General features: G+C 40.7%; 1 protein-coding gene across 1 annotated transcript in view; it reads left to right on the top strand.

Annotated features, from left to right (window-relative positions):
- Positions 1-15,078, top strand: part of TTC6 (tetratricopeptide repeat domain 6) — a 305,088-nt gene that overhangs the window by 193,671 nt on the left and 96,339 nt on the right. Inside the window, exons 22-24 of the mRNA XM_073610036.1 lie at positions 2,842-2,973; positions 7,171-7,320; positions 9,471-9,611. Of these exons, the coding sequence (XP_073466137.1) occupies positions 2,842-2,973; positions 7,171-7,320; positions 9,471-9,611 (423 nt within the window). The remainder of the gene's footprint in view (positions 1-2,841; positions 2,974-7,170; positions 7,321-9,470; positions 9,612-15,078) is intronic.

The raw sequence follows: 15,078 nt of genomic DNA, 5'->3' as shown, positions 1-15,078 counted from the left end.
GAATGTCAGCCAAGCAAGTCTTTAATAGGAACACAGGAGAGAGTCTCTAGAGATGTGTGACCAAGGTGAAGACAGAGATCATCTGGACTGGACAGCTTTAAGTAGGCAGGACTGTCGAGCAGGATATCATCAACAGTTGAGTCATTGTGGAGAGATAGGAGCTGGCAATTAGCTGAAAGCTGAGCGGCCAGCTTTGAGAAGGAAGGGCTGAGCCCAGCCCTGACACAACATAAAACACCCATACATAATGAAGTGTCCATATGAAATATCCTAAAAATATATATGCTCCAACATATGCAAATCAATCTGGTAATACGGTCCAACTTAAAGTGATAAAAAAAAGATAATGAAACAAAATCTCGTTAATCCACCGGTCTCGTTGATCCACAGTTCCAGGACAGTCAGTAAACGAGTTTCACGTGTCAATCCTTATTCATTACTCATTGACATGTGAAACACATTTACTGGCTGTCCTGGAACTGTGTGTGTTTTTTGTCTTTGGATTTTATCTGATTTGGTCAATAAAGAAGTCTCTTTTTCACTTCGGAGTGCCGACATCTTCATCCTTCATTTCCTTCTGGGTTTGGCTTCTTGGGCTGCCTAATTGGCTAGGCCGCGATGATATCCCTTCCACGCATACACATAGGAGCCACATCATCACGGAACAGAGCGGTGCCGTAAATGTGAGTTGAGATGCGCATGCACGGCTCAATGTACATTACCACTGACAGGCAGGGAGAAACACTTATAACAGAAGAGTAGGGTCTCCTTTGTCATTAAAATCCTGTAAGCTTTGTTTTTTTCCTTTGAATTTAACCACTAGTCGACCAGCCGCTAGTCAACCACAGCAGGCACACACCGCCGGAGGTGCGCGCACGTGCCCGGCGCTTGTCCCCAGAGCCGATGCGCATGCCGCCATTACTAGTAAAAAAAAATAATAATAATAAAAATTACATAAATCCTATTTTGTAGACGCTATAACTTTTGCGCTAACCAATCAATATTTACCAAAAAATATGTAGAAGAATACATATTGACTTAAACTGAGGAAAAAAGTTGTTTTTTTCTAAATAAAATTGGGATATTTATTATAGCAAAAACTACAAAATATTATGGGTTTTTTTTTTTCAAAATTGTCGCTCTTTTTTTGTTTATAGCGCAAAAAATAAAAACCGTAGAGGTGATCAAATACCACCAAAAGAAAGCATCTGTTTGGGGGGGAAAAAAAGGACATACATTTTGTTTGGGTAAAACGTCGCATGACCGCACAATTGTCAGTTAAAGCAACACAGTGCCGAATTGCAAAAAATGGCCTGTTCAGGAAGGGAGCAAATCCTTCCGGGGCTGAAGTGGTTACAAAATATTAGCACCAGGTCTCAAGACTGATCATTGCATCCTGTTCATTTTGTGTATTGGTTATGTTATGTTATTTATCCAGCACATTGAAGGATTTCCTCTGATCACCTTTATTGTACTGCTGAAATAAAAATCAAGGATAACTCCACTTTCATGGGGGGAAAAAAAAGCAAATAAAGAAAAAATAATATAACGCATATAAATTGAAACACTAATCATATTGTATGAATGTTGAATGTTATTAAAAATTACCTTTCCTTTTCAATTTGCAACCACTGTAATTTTCTGAGAATGCATTGGCTACCTGAAGCTGTTCTGTACACAGAGTGTGTACTGACCACTCCCCAGAAACATTATTGCCTGCTTGTGCGATTGGCTCACTAATTTTCCCAGAAATCTGCACTAAGATACAAGTCAGATTTCAGGCATTCCCTGCAACAAAAATGTCATTTTTGAAGAGATACTTTCAATAGGAACCCATCTAAAGGGATGCAGACCCAGCAGATTTTCTCATTAGTGCCCTGCTGCTGCCACACCTGACAGTTAATTATGAAACCACCCCCCATTAGACCCACTCAGTACAGAGGCACAGACAAACACACATGGACTTCTTCAGAATGACAAAAGGTAGGAATCTGCAACAAAGTTTGTTATGCTCCCTTTTTCTCAACAAAAGTGGAGTTACACTTTAAAGCAAAACTTTTTGTGTGTGTGTTTTGGATAGAATATATAATGGGTGACATATTTGTTAGGTATGATTGCTGCCTGTGTCCCCAATGGGGAGACTTACCTTCTCTACGACCCCTTTCACACTGGGGCAGTTTTCAGGCATTTTAGCGCTAGAAATAGCGCCTGAAAACTGCCTCCATTCATTGCAATGGGTGCTTTCACACCCGGGTGGTGCGCTTGCGGGACGTTAGAAAAAGTCCTGGAAGCAGCACCTTTGGGACAGTTTGGGAGAGCTGTATACAGCACTCCCAAAATGCCCCTGCCCATTGGAATGAAATGAATCCCAGATCCCCCTAAAAGCGCTTTGAAAGCGTTGCAAAACGTGCAGCGCTTCAGCTCTCACGCGGCCTCGGCCCGAGTGTAAAAAGGGTCTAATTGTCTTGGTGACCACTGTCTTTGGACAGAAAGTGATGGGAAATTCAAGATGTGTTGTCACCAACGCAAGAATAGAGGGAGAAACTCCAATGGGGCACTTGTCTGGTGACAGTTGTCTTAGAGACAATGTCCCCCTCACTTTGGAAGGATTATTTCTCACTTCCAGTTGAGTCTTTAGGACAGGAAGTGAATGGAATCACATCAATAGGACACAGACAACAACAAAAAAACTTACAGGAATGAGTAAACTTTTTATATAGCTTTATATATTAGTGCCAATACACTTTAACATGCTGTACCGTTACCCCAGAACAGAATTGAGTCTTTATGCTTCGTCTGTGCTCTGTTTCATAACATTCTTTGATTTGCATAATTTAATAGGATGCAGCGGAAAGCTTCAGACAGGCTCTGGAAATAATGGGTCATTCAGATGAGAGGTCATCCACCTCTGACAGGGCAGAGATCTTCTATCTGTTGGGTATTTGTTACATGGAGCAGTTCAAGTTCTTACAGGTAAGCAGAGCGCAGAGACACTGCCAGATTTTGGATGCTTTCTTTTGCCTTGTACAAATTACTGTGATACTGTTGCATAACTACATACGTCACGGACTGTGAGGAATAGCACTTACATTACACTTACACCTAAAGTGTTTTTTGGAACACATTAAAACTGCAAAAAAAGTTTCAAAAGTGTGTTATGAGGTTCAGTGAAAGTCTACTTAGCTGATCTTTTTAATTGAGAGAAAACTCAGCAACATTTTGTGAAATGTTTAGCAGCTTTTGGGATAAAAGTTATAAAAGATATACTATAATGAAATGTTATTTTGCATGAAGTTAGAAAAGGGAAAACTTGGCTCTAGAACACCCCTGACAATCCTCTGGTGACCTAGATTTCTGGTATCACCTAAAATAGAGCTATGCAAAAGCAACAGGTTAGCTTTAATACCTGGCCACCGGCAGCACTTACCTTTCCATGATTTAGATGCTTGAGGTGAGGAGAGTAAGCCCTAACGTGCTCTATGAATCTCTCCACACCTGCTTACAATCATAAGTTATGATTTATATTTTAACTATCGTTTGAAATCTATTTCCCTGTGTATGTGGCATATCAGTTGAGCGGCCTATTAACTGTAGATTGATTATTCCTATCAGAGGGATTTGATCGGAAAGGAATCAGTCGTTTATTGAAGCTTGTATGGCCACCAATAAAAGGAAGGAATAGTGGTCTAATGCACATTTTATTTATTAATTATAGTGATGGCTTAAAATTAAATCGTATAATTATTTTTTTTTGTGTCAGTCAAAAATGAAATATTGCATATTTATTTTTTCTATGTTATTTTGTATTTTCTTTTGAGCCAGTAGGTGGAGCTTTACACTCCTTTTCACGCCTTAATTTTTATTTACTTCTCTATTGAAAAAAGTCTGTTTACAGGTGTCAATAGCTCAAGGTGACATTTTGTGAACAGCACACAACATTATTCATCTTTTTGTAGATGGCTCAGCATACCTGCAAGGGATAATTACTGCTTTGCTCTCTTAAACTAATTCATAGCACTCTGAGAATCTTTTGTCATATTTTAAATTTGTATTACATATGTATACATTACATTATATACATATAGTAAAAAACAGATATGAAACAAAAGTCTGAAAACTTTTTTAAAATATCTAACAATTGACTGAAAACCAATATACCATCTTTTAAAGGTACCTATAAAATTATTGGCAAAGGGAAATAGTTTACCCGATATGCTGATAATTTGCCCATATACAGGTGCGTCTCATAAAATTTGAATATCATCAAAAAGTTAATTTATTTCAGTAATTCAATTAAAAAAGTGAAACTTTTTATAGATATGTTACACAGAGTGATATATTTCAAGCATTTCTTTATTTAAATTTTTAATGATTATGGCTTACAGCTAGTGAAAACCCAAAATTCTGTATCATAGAAAATTTTAATATTACATCAGTCCAATAAAAAAAAGGATTTTTAACACAGAAATGTTGGCTTACTGAAAAGTATGCCCTTGTACAGTATAGTATGCACTCAATACTTGGTCGGGGCACCTTTTGTATGAATTACTGCATCAATGCGGCGTGGCATGGAGGCGATCAGCCTGTGGCACTGCTGAGGTGTTATGGAAGGCCAGGTTTCTTTGATAGCGGCCTTCAGCTCCTCTGCATTGTTGGGTGTGGTGTCTCTCACCTTCCTCTTGACAATACCCCACAGATTCTCCATGGGGTTTAGGTCAGACAAGTTTGCTGGCCAGTCAAGCGCAGTGATACCATGATCATTAAACCAGCAAGCTGAAGGCCACTATCAAAGCAACCTGATCTTCCATAGCACCTCATCAATGCCACAGGCTGATCGCCTCCATGCGAAGCCACATTGATGCAGTAATTCATGCAAAAGGAGCCCCAGCCAAGTATTGAGTGCAAACTATACTGTACATGGACATACTTTTCACTAAGCCAACGTTTCTGTATTAAAAGTCCTTTTAATTGAGCATTTACTTCTGACTACAAAATAGTCTCCTGAATATCAGCTACATTCAGTTGCCTCTGGTTATAACTGTTTTTTATTTCTGTCTTCTGTCTGATCCTGAGACCTTCTACTTGTTCTGCTAGTCCTGAGCTATCTAGATCAGTGGTTCTCAACTCCTGTCCTCAGGACCCACTAACAGGCCAGGTTTGCAAGATAACGGAAACACATCACAGATGATATTGTGTGCTGCGCAGTGATTGCAGTATTCTAGTCTGCATCTCCCCAAGGTAATACTTAAAATCTGGCCTGTTAGTGGGTCCTGAGGACAGGACTTGAGAACCGTTGATCTAGATCAGTGGTTCTCAACCTTTCTAGTGCTGTGACCCCTTGATAAAATTTCCCAAGTTGTGGGGACCCCTAACAGTAAAATTATTTTCATAGCGTGGGTTGTCAGCACCCAAGGCAAGACAAGTAATTTGCACCCCTAATCCACAGACATTTAGGGCTCCCTTAGTCCCTTCTACTCATACAGTATTAAAACCCCTTATGGTATATTTTAGGATGTACCACTCTTTCTCTTTGTTCTCGTTTCTTTCCCTTTTATCTCTCTATGCTAATTTCTTGTTTTTTTTCCCCCATCCCTCTCTTTAGCCATCTTTCTTGTTCTTTCTCTTATTCTTTCTCTTCCTTTTTTTTTGTTCTCCCCCCTTTTTTCCTCTTCTTCCATGTATTCTCTATTTTTATTCCTTCTCTTACTCCTTAGGGGTGGGGGGTGGGGGCTGGGGGAAATGGGATTAGTGGCAGTGCTGGTGGGGGGTGGAATCAGTGCCAGTGCTGGGGGGAGTTCTGATCTGCCAACTTAGGTGCTCTTGATCAAGGCCATCTGCTGATCTGAGAACTATAGTGGGGACTTTTAACTGCAACTATAATCACAGGTAGTGTTGCTCACTGTGTCTTCGGCTTCACTGTGTCTCAGACATCTCGTAGCAATGACACCTTTGCCGAAAAAAGGAGATAGGGTCTCCCCCAGCCCCTCCCACTTCACATTCCTCACCAGTCAGCTGACCTCTAGTATCTGCCCCCCAGCCATACCGCAAACTGGGCGGCTGCAAAGAGGCTGAGTGGGCAGCCACGGGCTCCAGGAACAGCCCAACTGGGTGGCCACAGGCTCCAGGGACAGCCCAAAAAATCTAGGACAGCAGTGCGGGATTCAGGAACAGCCCAGGATTCTGTGACCCCTGGCAAATCTTCATTCGACCCCCGAGGGGATCCCGACCCCCAGGTTGAGAACCACTGATCTAGATGCTCTAAAAACTATTTCAGCACCATGGACAGAAAAAAAAATCATTTTCTTCCTACTATCAAACTGCTTAGGATGATTACTCTATAGCAGTGGTCATCAACCCTGTCCTAAGCGGCCACCAACAGGCCAGGTTTGCAAGATAACTGAGATACATCACAGGTGATATAATTTGCTGCTCAGTGATTGCAGTATTCTAGTCTGCATCTCTCCAAGGTAATACATGAAACCTGGCCTGTTAGTGGGCCCTGAGGACAGGGTTGATGACCACTGCTCTATAGAATGTAGAATTTTGTACTTCATAAATGCCTTGCCCCATATAAGTCATTGTTCACAAAATAAAAGGAAGGATACAAGTTATCTTGTATGTTATCTTTCATATGGTATCTGCACTAAAATGAAATATCTAGCCATTTTCTATCATCAACTATTTAGGGCAAAATAAATTTAGCAGATGATGTTGGCAGTGTCTTTCAAGGGGTTTAGTGCTCAGGAAGTCAGCCACATCTCAATAAAAGTGACTATGTGAGCCTCAAAGTACAGTGTGTCTGGAAGCAGGATGAGGTGCTTTATTAATGACAATATATAGTGGTTTTGTATATATTTTCTTTACTTATGTCAAGAATTAAAAAAAAATCTTTTATTTAGGAAAAAATTAAATATTGCATATTAGTATTTTTGTTTTCTCGTATCTAAACACATTTAGTAAGTTTTTTACACATACACTTGTCTCTCAATGCAATTTCTTTTACATGCCACATACAGAAAGCAGTTTTATAATACTCTATATTTTTTGGTGAAATCTTACTTTGTTTGACTGTATCTAGTGCTCTTTTATCTTGATTAACCTAGCAAAAAGGTATCACGAATTGAGTATGTTGCATTGCTAGCTACTGACATCAGCTTCCTGGGGTTTTAGGCACTTGAGGCTCTGACTAGCGCTGTGAAAACCCGTTCAGGTTATTGTGATGCTTATTATCAGCGTGGATTGTGCCGTATGCGTCTACAGCAAGCCAGCTGTGTGCAGGACTTCAACAGGGCTCTTGAAATCAACCCAACACATTTCCAGGTAAAATAGCCCTAAAAATCCCATAAATAAGAAATGTTCTGTTCGGTAAATTTCTGTAAGCCATTATCTGGCACTTTGAAGAAATAGTCTTGATTTCGAGATGAAGGAAAATATTCAAGGCATTAATACAGGCAGCAGAGGTGGAGAAAGAGTGAAGGTAGAAGCAGGCATTGACAGCATGTACAGATAACAGTTAAAGATAAAAGACAAGTTCACTTTTAGTAAAAGATGGGCAGCCGAGCCCATCCTCCTTAGTCCTCTAACCTAGAAATATCCCACTCAGCTGCCTACTGTTTTATTTACAACCCCCTGTGGCGGCACCCCTGTCAGTGAACCCCCGTAGACTTAAGTGGGTCCTTAATCTAATTGTCTCCACTTTTCCATATTGACTAGTGTACTTTTTCTGCACCTATCATCAGCAAATCAAATGCAAAATAAGTTCCTGTTGGATTGCAGGAACCTTTTGCTGCCATAACATACTAGTAGTGTTTATGTACACTCCCCTTATCTACTCTGTAGCCACATTAAAACCCTAGATGCACGGGCACGCATATATAGACTCGAGACTTTCATGATGACTTGCCTAATGCAGTGGTCTCCAAACTGTGGCCCTTGCTGTGGGCCCTTTGCTTGCCTTTATGTGGCACTTGGGGCACTATTTCTCCCACTGATGCCAATGATGGGGCACCATTCCTCCCAATGACTCCAATAATTTGGCATCATTCATGCCACTGCTATCAACAATGGGGCACTATTCCTCCAACTGATACCAACAATGGGGCACTATTCCTTCCAGTAAAACTAATTATGGTGTATTGCTTACTCCCATTGATATCAGGGCATTTTTACGCCCACTAGCCACAGTCTGGCCCCCATAAATCCTGAAGGACAAAAATCTGACTCTTTGTTTAGTAAGTTTGGAGACCCATGGCCTAATGCTAGAGAAGCCAGTGGCCAGGTTTGATCACAGTCACAAGGGACGGGGTATGCCATGCAGCATGCAAATATCCACTTTTGCAAATGCTGATATTTTCATAGGATCTATATGAAGGACTCTAGCATGGATGAGGCTATGGACAGGATCATTAATGGCAAGATATGACAGCGGAGGACAGATTCATGGAGTGGAAAGTTATTTTGTGTTTAATTTGCTGATGTAGGTATTTGTTGATTACAGGACAGATGTGTAGACTTTCCAGTTTTCCCTGGCTGTCATTGTGTTTCAAGTTGGTGACTCATTAGGTTGTGAAGTGCAAATCAAGTTGATAGACGTGAAGCCTACACCTTTTATGAACAAGTCAGCAATAGAAACTTGCACATTTAAAACAGTTTTTTTATGAGATGAAAGAAAGAAAGAAAGAAAGAAAGAAAGAAAGAAAGAAAGAAAGAAAGAAAGAAGGAAAGAAAAAAAGAAAGAGAGAAAGAGAGAAAGAAAGAAAGAAAGACTAGTTACAGTTTTTATTATATAATATATAATTTTGTAGCAGTCCAATAGCCTGTTTGATAAACAATGACTAATATGGCCCTGTGAATGATGGATTCAAGGAATTTTACTGTAGCGTACAGATACCCATGAATGTAATTATCTCGATATTGTTCTCTGGCCATATGGATGACAAAGTAACACTGCACATAGTTCTCTTATCAACTGTGCTAAATATGTAAGTGGATATTACTGTTGGATGATTAAATTATGTCAGAATGTCATTGTGTGCTTTGTATATAAAATTGAACACACAATATCACCCTAGACCGTCTTCTAGCTCAACTACCACGGGTGCTAACTAAACAGTCCTTCATTTTCTTTAGAAAGCTGTATTGGATGAATTCACAACATCAAGTCTAAGCATCTTGCCCTCCACAAGACCCTGCATAATCATAGATTCAGCCCCGCCCCTGCTGTGGTGAAATGCGTCAGTGGGAGGGAGCAGGGTCTTGCGGAGGGCAGTGTGTTTAGATTTCATGTTATGAACTCACCCATGTTACAATAAAGCTTTCTGAAAAATATAAAAAAAATATAGGTGCTGTGCAGGTTTGCTTTGTATATGATTTCTATGTGTAGTTGGGGCACAGTTTGTTCATTTATTGATAAGTTCTGGGCTCAGCTGCTCGCTTTCCACTTACTTTGATAATGTACTTTCCTAATGCAGGCCTATTTGTGCCGAGCAGCGTTCTATGGATTCAGAAAGAGATACTCAAAAGCTATTATGAATTGCAATGCTGCAATCAAAGTACAGCCACACAGCATAAGAGCTTATCTCTACAGAGGAGCATTAAAGTACTACATAAAGGTAAGACACTGTATGTTCACATATCCTTTTACCAGCTCAGAAGCCCTGAAGCTTTCCATCGAAGTAATCAAGACACATGGAGTTTTATTTAATTTATACCTTTTATATTCACTGAGGTTCTGAAGACCTGAGTTCCAGTCGATGAATTGTGTGTTCTTCTAGAATCTTTTTAACATGTTACAGTGTTTGTTATATGTACACACTGGCTAGGATGAATGTGCTGGTCCTGCACTAAATTGCTTTTCTTGCTGGGAATTTGACAGGCTGGTACAAACAGGTGCAGTATTGCCATGTTATAGAAAGTCTGCAAAGTACAGTTATTCAGCTACTACAGCTGTGCTCATAAGTTTACATACCCTGGCAGAATTTATGATTTCTTGGCCATTTTTCAGAGAATATGAATGATAACACAAAAACATTTCTTTCACCCGTGGTTAGTGTTTGGCTGAAGCCATTTATTATCAATCAACTGTGTTTATTCTTTTTAAATCATAATGACAACAAAAACAACCCAAATGACCCTGATCAGAAGTTTACATACCCCAGTTCTTAATACCGTGTATTGCCCCCTTTAACATCAATGATAGCTTGAAGTCTTTTGTGGTATTTGTGGATGAGGTTCTTTATCTTCTCAGATAGTAAAGCTGCCCATTTCCCTTCGCAAAAAGCCTCCAATTCCTGTAAATTCTTGGGCTGTCTTGCATGAACTGCACGTTTGAGATCTCCCCAGAGTGGGTCAATGAAATTGAGGTCAGGAGACTGAGATGGCAACTCCAGAACCTTCACTTTATTCTGCTGTAGCCAATGACAGGTCGACTTGGCCTTGTGTTTTGGATCATTGTCATGTTGGAATGTCCAAGTACGTCCCATGCGCACCTTCCTGGCTGATGAATGCAAATGTTCCTCCAGTATTTTTTTGATAACATACTGTATTCATCCTGCCATCAATTTTTGACTAAATTTCCTGTGCCTTTGTAGCTCAAACATCCCCAAAACATCAGCGACCCACCTCTGTGTTTCACAGTAGGAATGGTGTACCTTTCATCATAGGCCTTGTTGACTCCTCTCCAAACGTAGCATTTATGGTTGTGGCCAAAAAGCTAAATTTTGGTCCCAGCACTCCAAATGACTTTGTGCCAGAAGGTCTGAGGCTTGTCTCTGTGCTGTTTGGCGTATTGTAGGTGGGATACTTTGTGGCATTTGTGTAGTAATGGCTTTCTTCTGGCGACTCGACCATGTAGCCCATCTTTCTTCAAGTGCCTCATTATTGTGCATTTTGAAACAGCCACACCACATGTTTTCAGAGAGTCCTGTATTTCACCTGAAGTTATTTGTGGGTTTTACTTTGCATCCCGGACAATTTTCCTGGCAGTTGTGGCTGAAATTTTAGTTGGTCTACCTGACCATGGTTCTCTATTGAGAATGCCAATAGAGTTTGAACACTGCTGATTGTCATTCTCAATTCCTTGGGTATCTTTTTATATCCCTTTCCTGTTTCATATAGTTCAACTACCTTTTCTCGCAGATCATGTGACAATTCTTTTGCTTTCCCCATGACTCAGAATCCAGAAACATCAGTGCAGCACTGGATGAAAGATGCAAGGGTCTGTCAGAAGTCCAGCAACTCATTGACCTTTTATGCACACACACTAATTACAAGCAAACAGATTACCGGTGAGGATGGTTACCTTCATTAGCCATTCAAACCCCTTTGTGTCCACTTGTGTGCATGTTATCAGGCCAAAATCGGCAGGGTATGTAAACTTTTGATCAGGGTCATTTGAGTAGTTTCTGTTGTCATTATGATTTAAAAAGAAGAGTAAACACAGTTGATTGATAATAAATGGCTTCAACCAAACACTAACCATGAGTGAAAGAAATGTGTTATTCATATTCTCTGAAAATTGGCCAAGAAATCATAGATTCTGCCAGGGTATGTAAACTCATGAGCACAACTGTATGTATATATATATATATATATATATATATATATATATATATATATATATTACTGTTTCAGTAATCTATTTCTATATAGAGCAGGATGGTAAAGATCTTTTCTGATTTCTATGTAATATATTACATGATTTTGCTGGATTTTTTCAGCAACCGGTCAGTGTATACAATAAAGGCAATTGCTACAGAGGTCCATGCTAGACCAATATCAATTAAAGTATGTTTAAAAGCAATCACTAGATTATTATATGAGCATTACAATGTTAATGTCATTTTGTTATTAGTGAGTTATTTCACATTTTTAAATATGCAGCTTATGAAAATAAAAGCGGGTGGTCCTACTATGAAGACCCCTGTTCAGGCGCTTTCTATTATATAATGACAACACTCCCTCCAAGTCATCCAGTTTTGCTCCTTTGTTGTCACGTTGTCACATGAACTTCTGATAGGGACTGCAAGTGGCCATTATGCAGTCATGTTTCTTTGCTGTCACAATGGGAAACCCAAACAATTGTAGTGCCATTTAGTTGAAGTTTAGATCTACTTTAATGATGTGCTTATGGGCAAGGTGCATGTCGATATCAGCTGCCTGACAATTTATATGAACATGCTTGTTGCAGGTCAGGGACTCTCCAAGTAGTGAAGAAAGGATAGGAATCCTGAAACCTGCACCTTTAGAAACAAAATGGTAAAAAGGTGTTAACTGCGCTGTGGTGCACAAATTTAAAAATGAAGACGTATAACAAGGAAAAGTAGCGAACATACTATGCGATACAAACAGTCCATAAATTTTTTTTTTTTTAACAGAAAAAATTTTTATTGAACAAATCAGCATTACAATACAAAATGAGTTAGTACATTCAGTACAAAAAAAATAAAGACAGTAAGATCTACCATCACCTGGTAGCCACTATTTATCAAACATTCCAGCTGTGCAGATGTAAGAAGTATCACCCAACAGCATAGCTTAAAGTGGGGGTTCACCCACACCGCCAAAAAAAAAAAATATTAAAAGCCAGCAGCTACAAATACTGCAGCTGCTGACTTTTAATACATGACCACTTACCTGTCCAGGAGTCCAGCGATGTCGGCAGGGGACGCCGAGAACCCGCTCGGTTCTCGGCAGCTGCCGCCGCCATCCTAGGTGAGGGAATCAGGAAGTGAAGCGTTGCGGCTTCACTTCCCGGTTCCCTACTGCGCATGCGCGAGTCGCGCTGCGCGTCCCTAGTGGTCCCCGCTCTCTCCTGGGAGCTGTGTGTTCCCAGGAGACAGCGCGGTGGGGACAGGAAGAGGCATAGACTCCCATGGGAGTCTATGCCGGAAGTGGGTGCAAATACCTGTCTTAGACAGGTATCTGCACCCCCCTCCCCCCTGAAAGGTGCCAAATGTGACACCGGAGGGGGGGAGGGTTCCGAAAAGCGGAAGTTCCATTTTTGTGTGGAACTCTGCTTTAATGCATTATAGTATTATAAAATCTTAGGTAACATTATGTAAGTAATCAGTATTTGATTGAACCTGGGCGGGGGGTGGGCAGGAAGGAATGGGGGGGGGAAGGAGGGGGGGGACGGAAGGGGATGGGGGGGGGACCAGGACAGAGGGAGAATAAACATGGGATAGAAAATAGAAAATGTCCTCCAATGTGTTTCGCTTCATAATTAAGGGGTGGGGGGTTCAGGGTCCCCGGAAGCATCTACCCAAGAGGACCATATTTTATCAAATTTCCCTGGGCATTGCCTACTTTCATATGTCATTCTATATAGAGGGAGTACCATGTTAACCGACCTTTTCCACGAGGCTAGAGTAGGAGGCTCTACCAGTTTCCATCTGAGTAAAATTTCACGTCTAGCATAATATAATGTGAGGGTAAGACACAATTTACTATACCTGTCTCCCTCAACATCTTCCAAATGGCTAAGTAATAATATTTGAGGATCAACCGGTATATTTAAACCTGTGACATTGCCCAGTGTGGAGGCCACTTCTGTCCAGAAGGGTTGGAGTTTGGGACAGGACCAGACCATGTGCCAGAAGGTGCCCACCTGTTGCCTGCATCTTTGGCAGTTGGGATCTCTTTGATGGTAAATGCGCGCCAATCTCTGTGGGGTGAAATACGCTCTGTGTAGGAACTTAAATTGTACAAATCTATCTTTTGCAGCGATCATGGAAGGAATGTAGGAAATCAAACACTCCTTCCACTCTTCCTCGTCCAAAGAAGGAATATCCATCCTCCACTTTTCCCAGGTTTTAGTCAATTTGGTATCATACTCTACTGGTATAGATACCAGATATAGATATAGGTATAGATATAGTGTTGAGAGAGGTTTCCCCATCACACTGGAAATCAAGACCCGTTCAATGGAGTCAGTTTCCAAAGTGAGGAGGGCAGGGAACTGGGCTTCAAAGGCGTGCTTCAGCTGCCAGTACCTGAATTGAAAGGAGGACGGGATAGCAAACGACTACCTCAGAGCCTGAAAAGTCATAAGCCTACCGTCCTGAACTATATGTTTTAAGGTAAGGATTCCCTTCTTTGCCCACAGAGAGGGGTCCGGTATACTATAAAAGTGAGGAAGCATAGGGTTGCCCCAAAGGGGCATATGTGGTGAAATGTAATTAGGTTTCCCGTATTTCTTCCTAGCCTCCTGCCAGACCCTCACGGTGGTTCGCATCAGAGTTGTCATGGACGAACTGGCCCTAAGTCCACAAAACGGGAGATTGCTCAGGGCAGCGAAGGATCCCAGAATGGCTGCTTCCAGAGTGACCGCTGGATTCTGTGCGGGCTGGGAGAACCACCACCGAATCGTAACCAGAACGGCCGCCCAATAATAAATTTGAAAATTCGGCAGTGCCATAACATTTTAAATACATGTTGCACTAAGCCCCAAAAAAGTGAACATCAGTCCAATCATATAATCAAAAAAACTAGTGCAATAAAGTCCCAATTGTGGCAAACATGTGAATGCTAATCCAAATACAGTGAAATGACAGTCTACTTTATTGGGGAAGGTGGTAACTGTGGCTTGAAGGAAGAATGAGGAATCCGACACCAGATACAGTCCAGGAAGGCTTACCAGAAAGCCATGACCCTCTTATGATGGTAAGGTCAGGTAACACCTCTGCCCTCAAAGGGCTAATAAGAACTCCTTATAGCACAGGTCTTCCTGGTATTGGTACCACTCATCTCTTAGGGTACTTCCTATAGATCTGAATCAGAGGTTTATATGTACCCAAAAGGAAAGGAAGATCCGCAAAGTGTGTACCCGTACATCTAAATGTTTATTAAAACTAAGATAAAACCACTCACATTTACAAAACGGCTCAATAAAAAAAACTTGGGTCGGCAAACAGTATGGCTGGTCTCAACATCCAATCATGTGATGATGTCAAAGCAGACCTTTGGAAACAAGTCAACAGTAAAACCTCTCATATTTCTATCCTAAAACCAATAATCATTTCTGTTTCAATATTCTTTTTTATTAAAAGAGTTTTACATGACCAAAGTACAAAACTTAGA

This window comes from Aquarana catesbeiana, linkage group LG13 (genome assembly GCF_042186555.1).
Source record: "Aquarana catesbeiana isolate 2022-GZ linkage group LG13, ASM4218655v1, whole genome shotgun sequence".
Lineage (NCBI taxonomy): Eukaryota > Metazoa > Chordata > Amphibia > Anura > Ranidae > Aquarana > Aquarana catesbeiana.
This window is presented reverse-complemented; position numbering and strand designations above follow the sequence as displayed.